General features: G+C 34.2%; 1 protein-coding gene across 1 annotated transcript in view; it reads right to left on the bottom strand.

The window, feature by feature from the left end:
- The window catches only part of Pkhd1l1 (PKHD1 like 1), a 149,432-nt gene that overhangs the window by 71,408 nt on the left and 61,129 nt on the right, over nt 1-16,895 (bottom strand). Inside the window, exons 24-37 of the mRNA XM_069991271.1 lie at nt 16,014-16,161; nt 14,644-14,798; nt 13,760-13,882; nt 13,447-13,552; nt 11,236-11,346; nt 9,876-10,040; nt 8,297-8,418; nt 6,443-6,575; nt 5,555-5,750; nt 3,408-3,550; nt 2,916-3,020; nt 2,082-2,270; nt 1,188-1,358; nt 479-705 (exon numbers count right to left, since the gene is read on the bottom strand). Coding sequence (XP_069847372.1) covers nt 479-705; nt 1,188-1,358; nt 2,082-2,270; nt 2,916-3,020; nt 3,408-3,550; nt 5,555-5,750; nt 6,443-6,575; nt 8,297-8,418; nt 9,876-10,040; nt 11,236-11,346; nt 13,447-13,552; nt 13,760-13,882; nt 14,644-14,798; nt 16,014-16,161 — 2,094 coding nt within the window. The remainder of the gene's footprint in view (nt 1-478; nt 706-1,187; nt 1,359-2,081; nt 2,271-2,915; nt 3,021-3,407; nt 3,551-5,554; nt 5,751-6,442; nt 6,576-8,296; nt 8,419-9,875; nt 10,041-11,235; nt 11,347-13,446; nt 13,553-13,759; nt 13,883-14,643; nt 14,799-16,013; nt 16,162-16,895) is intronic.

Below are 16,895 nucleotides of genomic sequence, written 5' to 3'. Positions count from 1 at the left end.
TAAAAAGAAATGAAGTATTGACATCTGGATGAACTTTGAGAGCTTTATAACAAGTGCAAATAGTAGGTCACAAGGAATTACAAGCTGTATAATTACACTTGTAAGCAATGATGTCCAGAAAAAGCAAATCTATAGGGATGGAAAGTAGATTAGTTTAGGGGCTGGGAGAGTGGATGTAATTAGGCATGATGCCTAAGTGTTTAGAGGTTTCTTTGTGGGGATAACAGAAATGTTCTCAAATTGGCTGTGGTAATTGGTGCACAGTTAGGTGAATTAGATGAATGGAAACACACACTCATATAGACACATAATGCATATATATTGCTGTTAAGTTAGTTATATGTTTTAAATGTATGGATTGTATGACATGCAATTTACATCTCAACAAACTGATGAAAATTAAACTATGAGGTTATAGTAAAAATTCCTTCCCTTTATTGAGTATATAGAAGTTCATGAAAGATCTTTACAATCTTACCTTATTAGCACATGTGAGATTACTGAAGCCATGTCCAATAATGGTTATCAGTTCATTTGCTGTTCCTGAAGAAGGAGTAATGTTACTTATATATGGTGACATACAACTTGAAATCTCAAAGAGCAATCTATTGGAATTTTCAGCCATGGTATTATTCAGGCCACACAGAGGATCTGTTGCTAAGCAGCCTGCCACAGAGTTCCCCAAGTGCAAGTTCTCAGGTCCTCCTTTAGACAAAAGAAAATCCTATAAGTCATAGACAATATTCTAAAACACGAACTATGTTCAGAAATCATTACTCTTCATTTTGGTGAGAGCAACTTCAAATTCTGCAAGAATGTCTCAGAAACACAGGGACATAAAAGAAAAAACTTGAACAAAAGAGAAGAATAAATGTAAACTTACTTTATTTTTCTATTTGCCCCTGGCCAGAATCCCATAGAGAAATAAAGCAGTAACCTCAACTAGCATTTAATATAGTTGGAGCACATCTAGAGTGTCGGGATCTTTGCACAAGCGATCTCATTTGGGAGATGGGCAGAAAGAACTTACTGCCATCTTGATTTTACAGAATCAATTCCAGACTCAGAGCAGCCCAAACCTATTCAAAGTTCTATGGCAGTGAGTTTCATAACAGTTAGACCCTGTAATCTGATGCCTGCTCCTGGGAGGTCACCTGAGTAAAAGTTTCCATCCTCACCTATTTTACCTTGAGCATATGTGGCTTCCATGCCACCCACAAATAGCTGCAGGGGAAGGTGCCTGGTTTCAGCTGGTAAAACGTTAATGACTCCTTGGAGAGAAATAGAGTGTGACTCCTCAATATACCCACTGCTATAATAATGTGTTCCAGGAGAAGTAAACTGGTAAGAAAATGAACCTGTCACAAAATAAGATTGTATAAACACAAGCAGTTAATGCATCTTTGAAATGGGGGGTAGTGGTGGAATGGCAATTTAAATGTGCATGTAGATGGCAAGTTTCTTATTTTTCTTGTATTTGATAGGTCAACAAGAAGTAGCAAGGCAATGACTCACTAGGTATATAAGAGTTATCTTGTGCAATGAAATTACAGTTCAGGGAGACAAGATCCAAAGATGTAGCATTCATTGTTTTTCGGTGGTTTTTTGTTTTGTTTTTAGAAAACTGTGGCTAATCTGAAACAGTTGACCAAACTTTAGAGAAAAGCTCAATATATGAAAATTGAAAAATAAATATGTATAGGAAAAAAGCACACTTTCACTGAGATCTCTTAGAAGAAATATTGATTTTATAACTGATTCTAATCAATATAATGCAACCATTTGCAACCAGATTGATATGATTAAAACAAATTCTTGTTTCTATTATATTGTGCTGTATAGTTTTTAATTAGTTACTTATCATGGAATCAATAAATGTGTACCTGGCATTAGAACTTATTTCAAAATATACCGAATGCAGTCATTTTTAACATTTTAAGTAAAGTCATAAATGGCAGATAAATCACTTTGTGAATTTGTATATATTATTTGCTTAAACATCTTTTAAGTCTAAAGAAAGTGTCTTTGTATTACAGCTAGGAAAAGGATATGGTGCCAAAGCTAATATAGTAGATACATACCTGATTGAGATTTTTGCCTTCCATTAGTAAATCCTTTGCCATCATAAATTACACTTCCAGGACTAGAGACTGAGAAAACTCTATATCCTATTCCCTTGAGAAATGGATGTGCTTGCCAATACCACATCACCGTGTCTCCCACAGACACATTTAAGACTGATGGTGACCAGGCATAACCGAATCCATGTTCTAGATGAAAAATAGAACCATATTTTTACAAGAAGAATGAGTAGATTATTTAGTAATTAAGTTGAAAACACCCTGAAGTTTTGATACTTACTAGGGAAAAGAACTTTAAAATAATATTTTATTGAAATTTTAAGCACTGAACCAAAATAAACAAGAATAATAGCAAAATAATGAGAAGATAAAGTAGTAATACAATGACCAAAAGACAATTTAAAAAATATTCAATGAATCAGTTGCTGAGAGATATTACATGGAATATTTTTAAAGGCTCTGATAATTATTTAGACATAGGAATTTTCTGAAAAAAATTCTGAAGCACATAGATATACAAATGTATGGATATAGATAAGAACATAATTTTAACTTGCTTATTCATTTAGAAAACCATGAAACTACAGTACTGTAGTAACACACCAAATGACAATTTTTAAGCATGGACCTCATAAAATCTCCCCTTCTAAACTCAAATTTACCACTGAATCACTTCATATATGACTCCTTTGTAAAGTGATGGTGTTGGCAAATTATAAAAGAAATCATGACATGGATCCCCTGAATAATTTGAAGTGTAAAATAAATAAAACCCAAATTAGTTCCAGGACAAAGGGTTTTCCTTGTTCACAATATGTGAATGTTGATTGGTACCTAAATTATCCCCATTGTTGGTAATTCTGAATACGTTCCCTGTTGAATGGAGAGTACACCTTATGATACTTTCTGATGATGATGTAACATTACAAGGGAAAGTACCTAGAATGAACAAAAAAGGAAAAAGAAAGCATTATTCTCAAATACTACAAAGATGAAATATGATTGCTAATAGTCAAGTCCCTTCCCACCCCCCAAAAATCTCTATATTCCGTGGTCTTTGATGGTAATCATGTTTGAATACTGATTATTTTCAAAATAATCCTCTACCTATTTTTAAGTACTCAATATACATTAAACATAAAATAACAGTTAGAAAATGAAAGCTTCCATTTTCTAAATTCCTTCAGTCAAATACATTTCACCCTTCTTTATACTAATAGAAAAATGTTTTAGTGACTTCAGGTATTTATATAATAACTCAGTAGCACATTCTTTAAGCTGAAAGGAAAACGTTTAACATCTCTCCTGGGGGAATGAAGCTCTTACCTAAAAGGACAGTATTCTCAGTTGGTATTGTGCTGAACCCAAAACCCTTTACAGTAATTTCTGTCCCACCATACAGGGAACCTCTCTGTGGAAACATGTGAGTCACTTCCAAAATATACTGAATTGAAGCATTTGACTTGTCTCTGAGAAAGAAGAAAGAATAGGTTTTTTTTCCCCCATGAATTTCTTTTCCATAGGTTGGTAGTTCTGAACTCTTGCTAGGCTATGACTACCTGAGGAAATTTATGTAAGTAGGGTAGAACATCTGGTAATTGGCAACCTCAATTTGGTTTGGCAGGAATATAGTAATTATTCTGAAGATTAGAATTGTGGAAATCTGCCAGGTGCCAGTGGCTCATGCCTGTAATCCTAGCTATTCAGGAGGCTGAGATCTGAGGATAGCAATTCAAAGCCAGCCCCAGCAGGAAAGACCGTGAGACTCTTATCTCCAATAAGCCATCCAGAAAACTGGAAGTGGCACTGTGAATCAAGTGGTAGAGTGCTAGCCTTGAGCTGAAGAGCTGAGGGACACCAGAGTTCAAGGCCCATGATCAAAAAACAAAAAATGTGGAAATCTGATAGCAGAAAGGTGTGAGATAGCAGATCTTAAAATAATTTGGAAAATAGAGGAACTGGGGTCAAAAGAATTACAAGAAATCCTTCAAAATGTTCTCTCTTTTCATTAGAGTGAAACATAAAGGCAGTTTTATCTGTAAACGATAACAAAATCCACACATATTATGTAATTAATTATGGATGTATTATGTGAGTAATTATGTAAGGAATTTCCCTTCCCACTATTTCAAGAAAAGGAGTTTTAACTCATTTTTCATTGTTGCTGACAATACCCCTAATAAGAAGCCTTCAACATGTACAATGTCAAGCAGGCTAACTCCCACATTCTCAGTCCTGCCCTAACAACTCAGGCAGAAAGATTCTAAGGAGTTCACCTTCATTATACTCCTTCAGCATAACTGAATTGAAACCTCTATAACTATTAGCTAAATACACATTTTCATTAGGGCAACTTTGCACATGGTATCAAATCAAAGCAGAAAGCCAATGGCTCTTCCAGAACTCTTCTAGCTCCAGTGTACCTGGAAGGAAATACAGGCCTGAGGGTATGGTTGCTCCTTCATCACCTGTGAGGTTTCTCTCCGCTTTTGTCATCTTTCTAATCCCTGTATTTCAGTTTTCTCCTTTTCTAGGTATTCCAAGCCAGTAACTCCGTCATATATGAACTAAAATTTAAACTTTAACAAATAGTTAGAGGGAAGAAAATACTAAATCTCTCCAGAAACACAACTGGAGGAAGATTCTCTCCATCCTTCCTTTTTATTTATTTTTTAATCCATGTGAAATACTTCTTTTTAAAATGTTTATTATCTTTAAGTAGCTGTACAAAGGAGATGCCATCTGGTAAAAGCAGCTTATGAGTATAATGCATCTTGATCAGTGCTTTCCCCTTCACCCTTCTCACCCCGTTTTGACCCACCCCTTCCCTTATTTTTTTTAACCTTGTGGTATATACCATGAGTTCTTGACTACGTTATCCTCTCCTTTGTCCCGTTATTCATCTATTCCCCATGCTTTCTCTTAGATGGGCAGCTCCTACCCATTTCTTGATCTAATTGTCATCTTTTCACAGAATTCTGTTCCTTGAGGATGTTAGCTTCATCTATTATATACTCTTATAACTTGTGCTCGCTCTTACTCATTGTATTTTTCCCATTTATAACTGTTACAGTACTGCTGTAACTGTTTGTTTGAATCTTTCTCTCTGACAAAACTGTGAGAATCATTTTTGCAAAAGACAGATCCCTCTTAAAGCCTACTTCAAATCTAGCATTAACAAGTATATGCCTTCTAGAAACTACTTGCTAAATATTTCCTGAATTAATAAAAATTGTGTGACTTGTGCACAAATCTAGCTGCAGAGAAAATTGTATAGTCTGATATGAATGATATTGGTCTCAAACTGAAGTCTCATATTGTATTCTATGAGATTTTCTCAAATATTTTACGAATGGAGATGTAGAAAAGGTAAAGAAAGCAATAAATAGAAGTCCATGACTATTTCTTTTCCTAGCTCAACTATTAGCCACACGTGTTCCACAATTCTATGGAATTTGTGTTCATCATCATACCTTGTTGATGCAAAACCCCAGGTTCTGACTTCAACATAAATGTCATGTTTTCCAGGAGGCAACAAGGGCAAACGGCATTGAATACCTGTGACATTCCAGCTAAGAACCTGGCAGGTTTTTCCTCCAACGTGTACCACCATGTTTTGTGCAAGTTCATTGCCAAAGTTATAACCCTTAATTGTTAAGTTGACGTCTCCTGTTGTTTTAAAAGAAGAAAAAGTACAGAAAAGTTAAATTTAATATCCAATGTGAAACTGGCATATTAAGTCAATCAACAATTTCACTGAATTTAGAAAAATCCAAAAACTTTTAAAATCATAATGAAAAACTGACAGACTGCTGGTTATCATGTAGAGATAAAAATTCTTTTTTGTTTCACAGGGGGAAAATGACAATAAAGTACTCTGTGTGTGTGTGTGTGTGTGTGTGTTAAGGCTTGAATTCAGGGCTTAGTTGCTACCCTTGAGCTTCTTTGCTCAAGGCTAGCAGTCTACTACTTGAATCACAGCTGGACTTCTAGTTTTGTGTGTGTGTGTGTGTGTGTGTGTGTGTGTGTGTGTGTGTGTGTGTGTGTGTGTGTGTGTGTGTGTGTGTGTGTGTGGTTAATTGGAGATAAAGGCTGGGTTTTGAAATGTGACTCTCAGATCTCAGCCTCCTAAATAACTAGGATTTCAGGTGTGAGTTGCCAGCCACTCAATCATATTTTTCTCTATATCGCACATAATCAGAGAAAATTTATAAATACATGTTTTTAAAAGGAAAACTAACTTAGGGCTCTTTTCACTTTAAGAAACAAACTATAAAAAAAGAAACAAACTATAAGAGAATCAGTCGAGGGGGGGCACCATCAATATGTTAAGTGACTCATCTTACAGAAGAGTTTCTTACCTAAAATTGTTCGTACTTTTGGATTAAAATCAGTTATAACTGGAGTCTGTAAGCAACTGTAACTAAAAACATCCTTTGCTGTAGCTTGAATTCCATTGGTAGTAACTGAAATATCAACTGTACCCTCAGTTCTCTGAAATAAGCAGAGAAATAATGCAATTAAAAAAACATTAAATACTTAGAAATTCAATAGCTGAAAAGAAATAGTTATTTAAAAATAAGTTTTTGAAGATGTTTTGTTTCCATCTTGATTAAAATTAATTTTCACATATTTAAAAAGTTGTGATGTCAAATATTGGTTACATATATGAAGTCTCAAAAAAAAGGTATTAGGGTTTTGTAGGTGCTGTATTCAATTTAAATGCCTCTGTATTATTGGAGGCTGAGGGTTTCATAAGGTGGCTTAGATGCTCAAGACAATGGTTCTCTAGTTGATAAGGATTAAGATGCTGCAACTTTCCTGGTTTGAAATAGACTCAACTATAACTATTATTCTTTTTCATTCACAACTCATATCATTTGCTGATCTAGTGTCATTATTTAAGACTAAACATTTAGACTCCGAAAACAATTATCCATGCTTTCGCTAATACAGGGTCTGCAATTCGTTGATTAAGAGAAACTTGTCACCATCACTTGATATTTCTTTAATGCACATTTGGTGTTTAACTGTATGTCACAATTTCAACAAGTTTCAGTTTGTCATATTCACTAGATTCTCACCACTCAGTCCAATAACAACTAAAATTTGTTTTTTCTTCCTTCACAACTACATAACACATCTACTTATTCTGATATATTTTGGGGTTTTGATGGTAGTGACTAAATGTATTAGCATTTTGTACATAACAAGCAAATCAGAGTTTTGTTTGAAGTATGTGTGTATATATATTTATATATACATGCACTAGACACTGTTGGAAATGAATTTTACAACTTTGGGGGAAGGAAAGTTGAGCAGGGAGGGACAGAGGGAGAAAAAAGAAGGAGGGGTAGACTCTGTTCAAAAGCAATATACTCACTACTTATGTAACTGTAACCCATCTATATATATCACCTTTACAATAAAATAAAATTTTAAATATATATTTACATCAAAATATTTGGTCTTACAATACACGATGTCATGGAGAATTTCACATGTGTGTTTTTTGTCAATAAACTAAAACAGCAAATATTTTAAAAACTCCTTTCTCAAAACAAAATAGTTCTAAATTCACTTTCTTGAATTTTTTAGAACATTTATTGGTACTTTGTTTTTTTTGGGGGGGGGGCAGTGGTGGGGCCTGAACTCTGGGCCTGGGCGCTGTCCCTCAGCTCTTCAGCTCAAGGCTAGCACTCTACCACTTGAGCCACAGTGCCATTTCCGGCTTTTTTCTTTTTGCTTATGTGGTGCTGAGGAATCGAACCCAGAGCCTCATGCACGCAAGGCAAGCGCTCTACCACTGAGCCACCTTCCCAGCCCCACTTTTTTTGTTTTTATCATTGTTATTTTGTTTTTATCATCCTTACATGCTAACAGGGCCATCGCTTTTTTAGGGAACTGCTTCCAACACTCCCTCTCCCTTGCATTTTGTCTTTACTTTGTATCAACATCTATTATTTCAAGTGGAGTGCATTGCTTAATACATAATAGTCTGTCTTCTTTTGGAATTTTAAGGATCTAGAAGATAGGGTATAATACTTCATCTTTGGATCTTAGAAAGTTGTTGAAAAAGTAATTCTGGAAGGTCATAATAGAATCACTGCCATTTCTAGGACATTTGTCACTTACTTAACCCTCTTCCCGGGTGATGTACTTGAATTCATAAGATTTAAGACTTAGGGAAAAATGACCAAAATCAGCGGCCTTACCTTCGGTGTTCTGCAGGTTATCCTGTTCGTATCCCTTTCAATCACTTTGCAGGTTTCATTTCCAACTAACACCTCTGAACTTTCACTAAAGCCAAATCCAGATATAGTCAGTAGAGTGCCACCTTTAAAAGGAAAACAAAGAATATAGAGAAAATTTAGCAATATCTGGCTCATCTTTTGAGAACTGACTTGTCATTAAATAGATAGACTGCTTAAAAAAATCAAGAAAAGGGCTGGGAAGTTGGCTCAGTGGTAGAGCGCTTGCCTTGCATGCATGAGGTCCTGGGTTCGATTCCTCAGCACCACATAAGCAGAAAAAAAAGCTGGAAGTGGCACTGTGGCTCAAGTGGTAGAGCGTTAGCCTTGAGCTGAAGAGCTGAGGGACAGCGCCCAAGCCCAGAGTTCAGGCTCCACGACCAGACCAAAAAAAAAAAAAATCAAGAAGAACATATATACAATACTAGTATGCCAAAATCAAATGCAATGACAACAGTGTATAAGCCATAGGGGGGAAAACACAAAAGAAAACGAATGAGAACAACAAAGTGGTGAAACAAAGGAAAAATGGGGAACCCATACAACAGTGAGACTCAAGATAACATGTTGGAAATGATCTGTACAACTTGGGGAGGGAGGATTGGAGAGGTAGAGAAAGAGGGAGAAAAATGAGGGAAGGGGATAACAAGTTAGAAAAGAAATGTAATCACTACCTTATTTATGTAACTGTAACCCCCTCTGTACATCACCTTAACAATAACATTTTTAAAAAATCAAGAAGTAGATTCTTGATGTGTACAATTAAACCACATGCCTGAATCTGAACTTTGTAGCTTGGAACCACAAAGAAGTGGTTCACAGAAATAATACAGATTTGCCACCCAAGTTTTCTTTGGGGCATTATTAGCAGCAACTGCTATTTCCTGTGGTGCCTTCTTCATCCTGAGAAGAAATTATTGTGTTTCTATTCACTCAACCATTCCATGAGTATGAAGTAAATATGAATACTTTTACCAAATCCTTAATTTAGAACCTCTAAGTAAAAAGAAAACAGAGAAAACTCAAATAAACTAAAAATAAAGAATCTTTTAGAAACCCAAAAGGACCAAAAGCACAAAATGCAAAACTAAGAACAGCTTAAAATAAAGGGAGGAGAACAGAGCACAAAGGAAATGAAGCAAGATAAGAAAAAGCATTGTGTTATATCCATCCTCAGAACTTTTTCTGGGTCAAGTTGCTCCATTGAGATTATGGTTACAAATGGAGCAGCTGGTAAGCAGAATAATAACCAATAAATCTTATCTTGACATAATTAATGAGCTTGTTATAGAAACATGTAATAATGGATGATATTAATTCAATAACCAAAGACGTAAATATAAGCAGTCACTCTGACTTGTGCTTCAGGAGAAAAAGAAGAATTGGTCAGCCATTTAAGCTCTATGTCTTCTGAAAGGCAAATCATTTTGTTCTATATGAGGGAGATTTGTGTTCTCTCCCTTTTCCTGTCAGAAACAGGGCATTAGAAACTGAAACATAGAAATGTAACCAATTTTCTCTGTTGAGAACTATTAACTATTACCTGCCAGACTTCCTGAATCAGGCCAGATGTGTGAGATCTGGCTCTGATAGATGAAGTAGAATCCTTCACCTTCTGCATGCTGTGCCAGACCAACATCAGCTATGGACACAGTCACTGGTACACGTCCAGCACTTCCATTCCGAATCCGGCACGTGATCTCATTTTCTTGTGATAAAGAAAGGAGAAAATTGTATTTTTAGATAAAAATCACTAAAAATTTATGTTTGTAATTATTAATCTTGGCTTTCACTTTGAGGCCCCAAGAAAGAAAACTGCTCATGGGAAAGGGGAAATCTTGAAGGCTAGGAAAACCTTTGTAAACTACCTACTGCTATGAATCAGATACTCCCAGAAAAGAGGTAAACTGATGATGAAAGCAAAGTAAACAATCTCTGATGTTACTGTGTTCAATAAGGCTCCTTGTCATCATTTTCAAAATCTTAATATACAGTACAAAACTTAATTTGTAATTAGGACTTATATTAATCTAAGTGTTTTGTGCAACATATATTCAAGATTGAGTAAAATAACAGGTGTTATCAGCAAAGATAATAGACAAAAAATAAAAACATTTATTTTATTTAGAATATTTTGTATATACCAATAATATAGGCACAATATTGACTATTGGACTGCAAGAATACATAGAAAATTGAGGAAATTTAAAACAATAGAAATTGCTTGAACACTGTGTTCTCTTATACAATTCTAATATGTTTCAATTAAGGAAAAGACCTAGTATTATAAAAGATAACTTTGAGAAATAAATGCCTCAGTTTCAAGAAGGTGAAAACATCTTTAAATTCTGAATCACTTGAGAGGAATTCTATTGGATTAGACATTAAGGAAATGCCAAACCTTCTTGCCACATGACTAATGTACGATTGTCAAAATATGGGTAGAGGAGCTGGGGATAAATGGCAGAGCACATGCCTAGCATTAAACCAGCAGTACAAGAAAAAATGGGCATTGGATTAACATGAGGAAATATCATTGTGTCTCAGATAAACACTAGTGTAACTAGTACCTTGTGGAACAACTTTGGAGACAGACAGACAGACATGGAGAGATAGAGAAACATACAGAGAGATAGAAACAGAAACAGATAGAGACTACAAAATTCAACTGCATTGGATAAGGATGTGAGACATTTTATGGAAATAAAATAATTAGTTTGTGGTTATCTAAAGCACTCTCAAGACCAGATTTCCAATTTCATGACTTCGCAGGGTATAATATAGGATAATTACATTTGTGATATTGCTCTTTGAGAAGCAGTATTACAGCAGTAATACTGCAGCAATTACTGTTCTTTTCCATTTCTTTTGGAGAAAAACAATTAGACTTTAAAAGGACTCACCATTCACAGAAAGAATAGAGCAATACGTTGGTCCAACAGAGACTGATACAGCTGAGCTAGGAGAAAACCCAGAGCCTACGATAGTCAAAATGGTGCTTTCTTCAAAGGACCCTGAAAGAGGTACATTTAAATAACAATATTAAAATGAGAAAATTAGACTCTGTTGCTTCCAAATCTTTTATTTCTCAGAGAATATACGGCTACCAATAAAATATATAAACATTAAGATTATGGGTAAGCCAGAAGGAAAAAGATATGGCATTTTTCCATTGAATTACCATTTTGCTTAATAGTTTCAATCTATGTGTAGGTGGAAATTATTAAAAAGAATTTACCTAATTGAAAAAAATGGAATGAGATAAAAGAATTATTTTTCTTAAAACAAAGTTATGCAGGTACTTCTGTACGATAATTAAGCATACAACAGAATAGCAATCAGAAATATGTGAGGAAAGGATAAATCACACTATAAGTAATGTGGTATTTTCTCACTTGAAAATAAAATGAGAATCTTGTGACTAGAAAGATATACATCCTATAATGCTTGTGATACACTACATTTATTCCTGTTGGCTCAACATCATAAACTTAATATTTTTCAGTTCATTCTTTTTTATGGTTTTTATTTTGGAAAATACTGTACAGAAGGGTTACAGTTACATGAGCAAGGTAATGAGTACATTTCCTATCAAGCTTTGTTGCCTCCTCCTTTGTTTTTCCCCTACCATCCCTTCCTTCCCACCTCCACAACTACACTTCCCTCCTCCCCGGCCCCGCCTAAATTGTAAAGTTTGTTTTTCAACATAGTGTCTTCTACATCTCCTTGTTGCAATGTGTTAACCTATATCCCTATTTAAACATTTTGGTTTTTTCCTTCCCCTCCCCAAAACGTGTCCAGGGCCAATTGACAAATGCTATATATGGTCACTTAACACATATAACACCACTCATTACTATAAAGTCTATATGAATTTAAATATCTGATAATGAAAAGCTAACAGTAGGTATTTTATAAATAAAGTCAGATATCTTACTGACTTAAGATTGAGATAGATTTCTGTTTTGTTTGCTTGCTTGTTTATCACAATTGTCTCTGGGTAGCTGTGTGGAAACTAGGACAAGTGATGATCCTTAAGGAGGACTTTAACTGTTCCTATAACATTTTCTCTCTTAGAATGATGATTAGAGATAATATATAACAATATGTTAAGAAGTGTGAAATGTCATTAAAGAGAAAAATATTTTATAGCATTTTTACATGCTTCAGTACTTTAAAATTTTGATCATAATGATGAAGGTAAATTACATTCTTAATTATCTTCTATAAGAAATAATCTTTAATACATGCAAATGAAAATGGCAAATTCAAGAATAAATGCAAAAATGAAGATATCAAAGGACTAGAATAAAATATTCATGAATTTTTTTCTCTTGAAATTACTGACCTCATGTAACATGAATTCTCCCAACGTTAATATAATTGCTATGAAAATTCTGAAAATATATTCTTTTAACAAGAACAGAGACTAATTTTAAGATTCACTGCTTTGGGAGCTGGTCAGGAGGCTGATATAAAATTAACAGATGAAGATTTCTATTAACAATAAAGTCTAAATATTATATTATCTGACTGAAAAATTACAGTTCTTTTCCTATTTATTTCAGTTCTCAAAAGCACATAAAAACTATACTCATACTTTCTGAAGCAATAACATATGATGCAGTTTCTAGACTAGACTGAGTTCTTGGTAAATTTCTTAGTCTAAGATTGATTACTCTATTCTTTTATTAAGCTACAGCTCTCTTATTACTAGCCTTTTAATAATAACTCCCTGAAACTGTTTGTATATGATGAAAGATTATAATTAAAACTCTCACTAGACAAGTAGAACAAAAATAACTCAAATTCATACTAAAATTTCAGAGGCTAATTATACTGGTTGAAAACAGAATAGAAAGATTAATGTTTCTTCTACTACAAATGCTATACTTCAGTACTTTAGCTTTATAGGCAATAGCTTTATTTTCAAATAAATAATGCCTGCCCTTTCCATAGCTTAATTTGATACTTATTTCACTATATGGAACAGTCTGTTTGATTTGATGACACTAGCATGCATGCATATATATGTATATATATATATATTATCAGAGTTTGCATTTTGCTTCTTCTTTTTTATTCATAATACAAGCTAAAAATTAAGAAGTTACCTTGGGAAGGCCTTGTAGCCAAAACTAAGGGAGTAGTCATGGGATCCCATGTAAACCCACAGTCACCCGAACACTTGGCTGGAATTCCATTGACATAGACTTCAACCTTAAAGTGAAGAAGCAGAGCTAGTGAAAAAGCATAGAAGTAAAGCAGTTTGGCAATATAGAATATAGAATTATGAAGATTTAAAAATACAGATGACATCCCTGGAATTGCCAACTTAATTTCTAGGAGAAGTAGAATAGAGTCAATCAACTGTTGATGCAAATATTCACAAGTCAACTCATCTGTTTTACCTGGTTTTTAACATACCTGAGGTTGTTGACTGGGTACACGAAGAAGGTCCCCGAGTATGTGTTGTCTCAATAAGCCACCTTCCTTTATCTTTGCAACTGTGATATTTGCTTTTACTCCAGTAATGTTGGAATCATTAATCTATTTTCACACAAAATTATTTTTACTAGAACAGCTATGGTAATATAACCACACAAATTTTGCTTTTAAGATTTAAGTATGTATCAATGAAAATAAAAGTCAAAAGATATACAAATATAAACCATTTTAGTCACTTTTTTTAAAAGAAAACTTTCAAAAAAGGCTTTCAAACAATTAAAAATGGTTGTAGTATTATGCATTGCATTAAAGCATGAATAAAATGTCTAAAATTAACTTGAATTTTTACAATTAATGAAATCTATGGAAAATAAATTCACTGAATTTAATGTTCATAAAATGCTCTTGTTTTTTCTAGTATGACCACTTGGAAATTTATTTTGAATAATTGAAAAATTTGTTTTCTTTTTCCATCTGAGAGTCAACTTTCCTGTTCAGCATTTTTCATTCCTGACTACTCTGATTTTCCATCCATTCCAAGAATTGTACTTTTTTCCAGTGGTAAAAATGAAACCAAATCAAGTCCTTGTGCATAATTTGGATTTGTGAGACTTGACCCAGCCTGTATTCTTCCTGATACTTTTGGGATTCTTCAAACACATACTTGAACTTTTTTCATGTGACACAGAAAATAATGTATCAACCACTACTTTCTAAGCAAGAGAACACCTGGCCAATTTTATCTGTTATGATATGAGTCCAGAGTTTTCATTTTAAAAATATATCATCTTTTTTGAATGAGGCAGAATGTAAATAAGCAAGTATAAAGAAGAAAGGGAAAGCCAAACCAAAAATGAGGGAACCTGTAGGAGATTCTGCTTTCCGCATGTGCTTCTCCATTTGATATTCCAAGTGTACCCAGCGCAGGTTCCCTCTCGGGTAACAGAGACTCTCCCCACTTCTTTCAGGCTCTGGAGAGCAAACTGCAAATCTGCAGCTGACACTGCAGCAGGGATACCTGAATCACAGAGGGAGGGCAAACAACAGGGGCAAAATTCATTCACCAGATTTCATCTCTGGGCACTGTGCATTATCCTTATAAGCAATACAACTTCCTCCAATACAGTAAAAATGAATGAAATTGGTAGCTTATTTACACTGATTGATAAATATTGCTGGGAGACAAATTATGTGAGTGATGTCCATCAAAGCATGGCCTTAGCTCACATACTTTTAATTTATTATCAGCTCACTTTGTAGATAATCTTTAAGTCATAAAAATAAAAGAGAGTCTTTAGGGAATAAAAGCTTTTATACCTGGTGAGGCAATAAATAAAATATGCAAATGCCATTTGCTCTGGATAATCTAGTTTGGTGATGCTGACATAATTTCAAGTATATAAATTAGGGAGAGAAATACTACCAGAAATAAGTAAACCAAAGTATTTATTAGGGTTGTCTAGTTCAGCAGTGTCCAATTAAAAAACATTAGCTACTACATACATAATTTTTAAGATATCTAGTATTACTCTTATGTTTAAAAAGTAAAAATAAGGACAATTATTCCAATTATAAGTTTTATGTAATAAAATATATTTAAAATGTAATTTCAACAATATTGATAGACTCCTTCAATGTTGTTATGTCTATACATGGGACTTACTGCATTTTAAATGTTTGGTGAGCACATGTGGCTCATAAGTACCATACTGGAGGTCTGGATGCTTCATATAAGGGTTTTTTTTTTTAAAGAATACTCCAATTCCAAGTTCTTAAATATTTTAATGTTATTTTTATTCTTTCTGTATACCATAATAATGAATGCTTGTTTGTAAAATGAAGTTTTAATTGCACAAGGGTAAGACTTTAAAAACTAATAACTTAAGAGTTTATTGTACTTTCATAGATTTTTCTTATATTACTTTTACATAAAAATAATCATTACCAGTAACTGGCTTTGAAGGGGTAAGGTTTATTCTAATGTGGTAAAAATAATTTTGAAACAAAATATTATGATTTGGTGTTAATTAGCCACAGTATTATATAGATACCATACACACATACACATACATACATTCGTACATCCTTTTTGTATATCCTTGAATGTAAAAATAATAAGTAAAAATCTTCAATTGAAAAACATATGTTTTATAGGGTATACACATGCATATGAGTACCAGTGTTCTGAACATTATTCATACAGGTTTGAGAATTTCCAACATTTTAAATCTACCTTTGAGGGTATGTCCATAAGCTTGAATGTCAAAACTGCCACTTATAGGTGGAGAAGCTTCTTGGATCCTTTGAATACGAATCTTTGACTCTCCTGGCCAGTTAATTCCTCTGTAGACAGACTCGGTCTCAATCTCATTTGTGATTTTCTAATTCCCAAAATAAACATTGATAAAACGATTAAACCTAACAATAGCTAACATGATTTCTATTTCATCATGGCACAATCCTATGATGTGACATAAATGAGCCTTGTGTTTTCAGGATTCTCCAGGACATTAAGAAGAGCCCCATAAATCAACACAGGCTATGCCTATACAGCTGTGATAATGAGGCCAAAGTCAACTCAGTCATCTGTACAGCAATCAGCTGGAACCACAGTAATACCTCATTAATTCAGATTGTACCTCCATCCCTCAAGGAACAATGTTTACCAAGGAGACCCTCCATTCAGGTACAAAGCACATTATGGTGGGGAGGCAGAGAGGCATGAGATGCAAGCTTTGCTGCCAGAAAGGTAGAATATTTCTTGGAAAAATAACTATGGAAATTTAACCAATAATATAGGGAAGCGTGTGTTCAGTAGCGGGCCAATCCAGCCTTACTAAGTAGCTTTTTATTTCATTTCTTTTATTTCATTTTTAAATATATATTTTATTGTAATGATACTGTACAGAGGGGTTACAGTTACATGAGTAAGGTAATGAATACATTTCCTATGGAGCACTGTTACCCTCTCCTTTGTTTTTCTTCTAACATCCCTGACCTCCCCACTTCCCCAACTCCTCCCCGCCCCAAGTTGTAAAGTTCGTTTTCAACATAGTGTCTTGTACATCTCATTGTTACAAAGGGTCAACCTGTATCCTTGTTTCAGAATTTTGTT

The sequence above is a fragment of the Dipodomys merriami genome, unplaced genomic scaffold, assembly GCF_024711535.1.
Source record: "Dipodomys merriami isolate MVZ:Mamm:240054 unplaced genomic scaffold, mDipMer1.0.p SCAF_4, whole genome shotgun sequence".
Lineage (NCBI taxonomy): Eukaryota > Metazoa > Chordata > Mammalia > Rodentia > Heteromyidae > Dipodomys > Dipodomys merriami.
The sequence above is the reverse complement of the archived record's forward strand: the minus strand, read 5'-3'. Positions and strand labels throughout refer to the sequence as shown.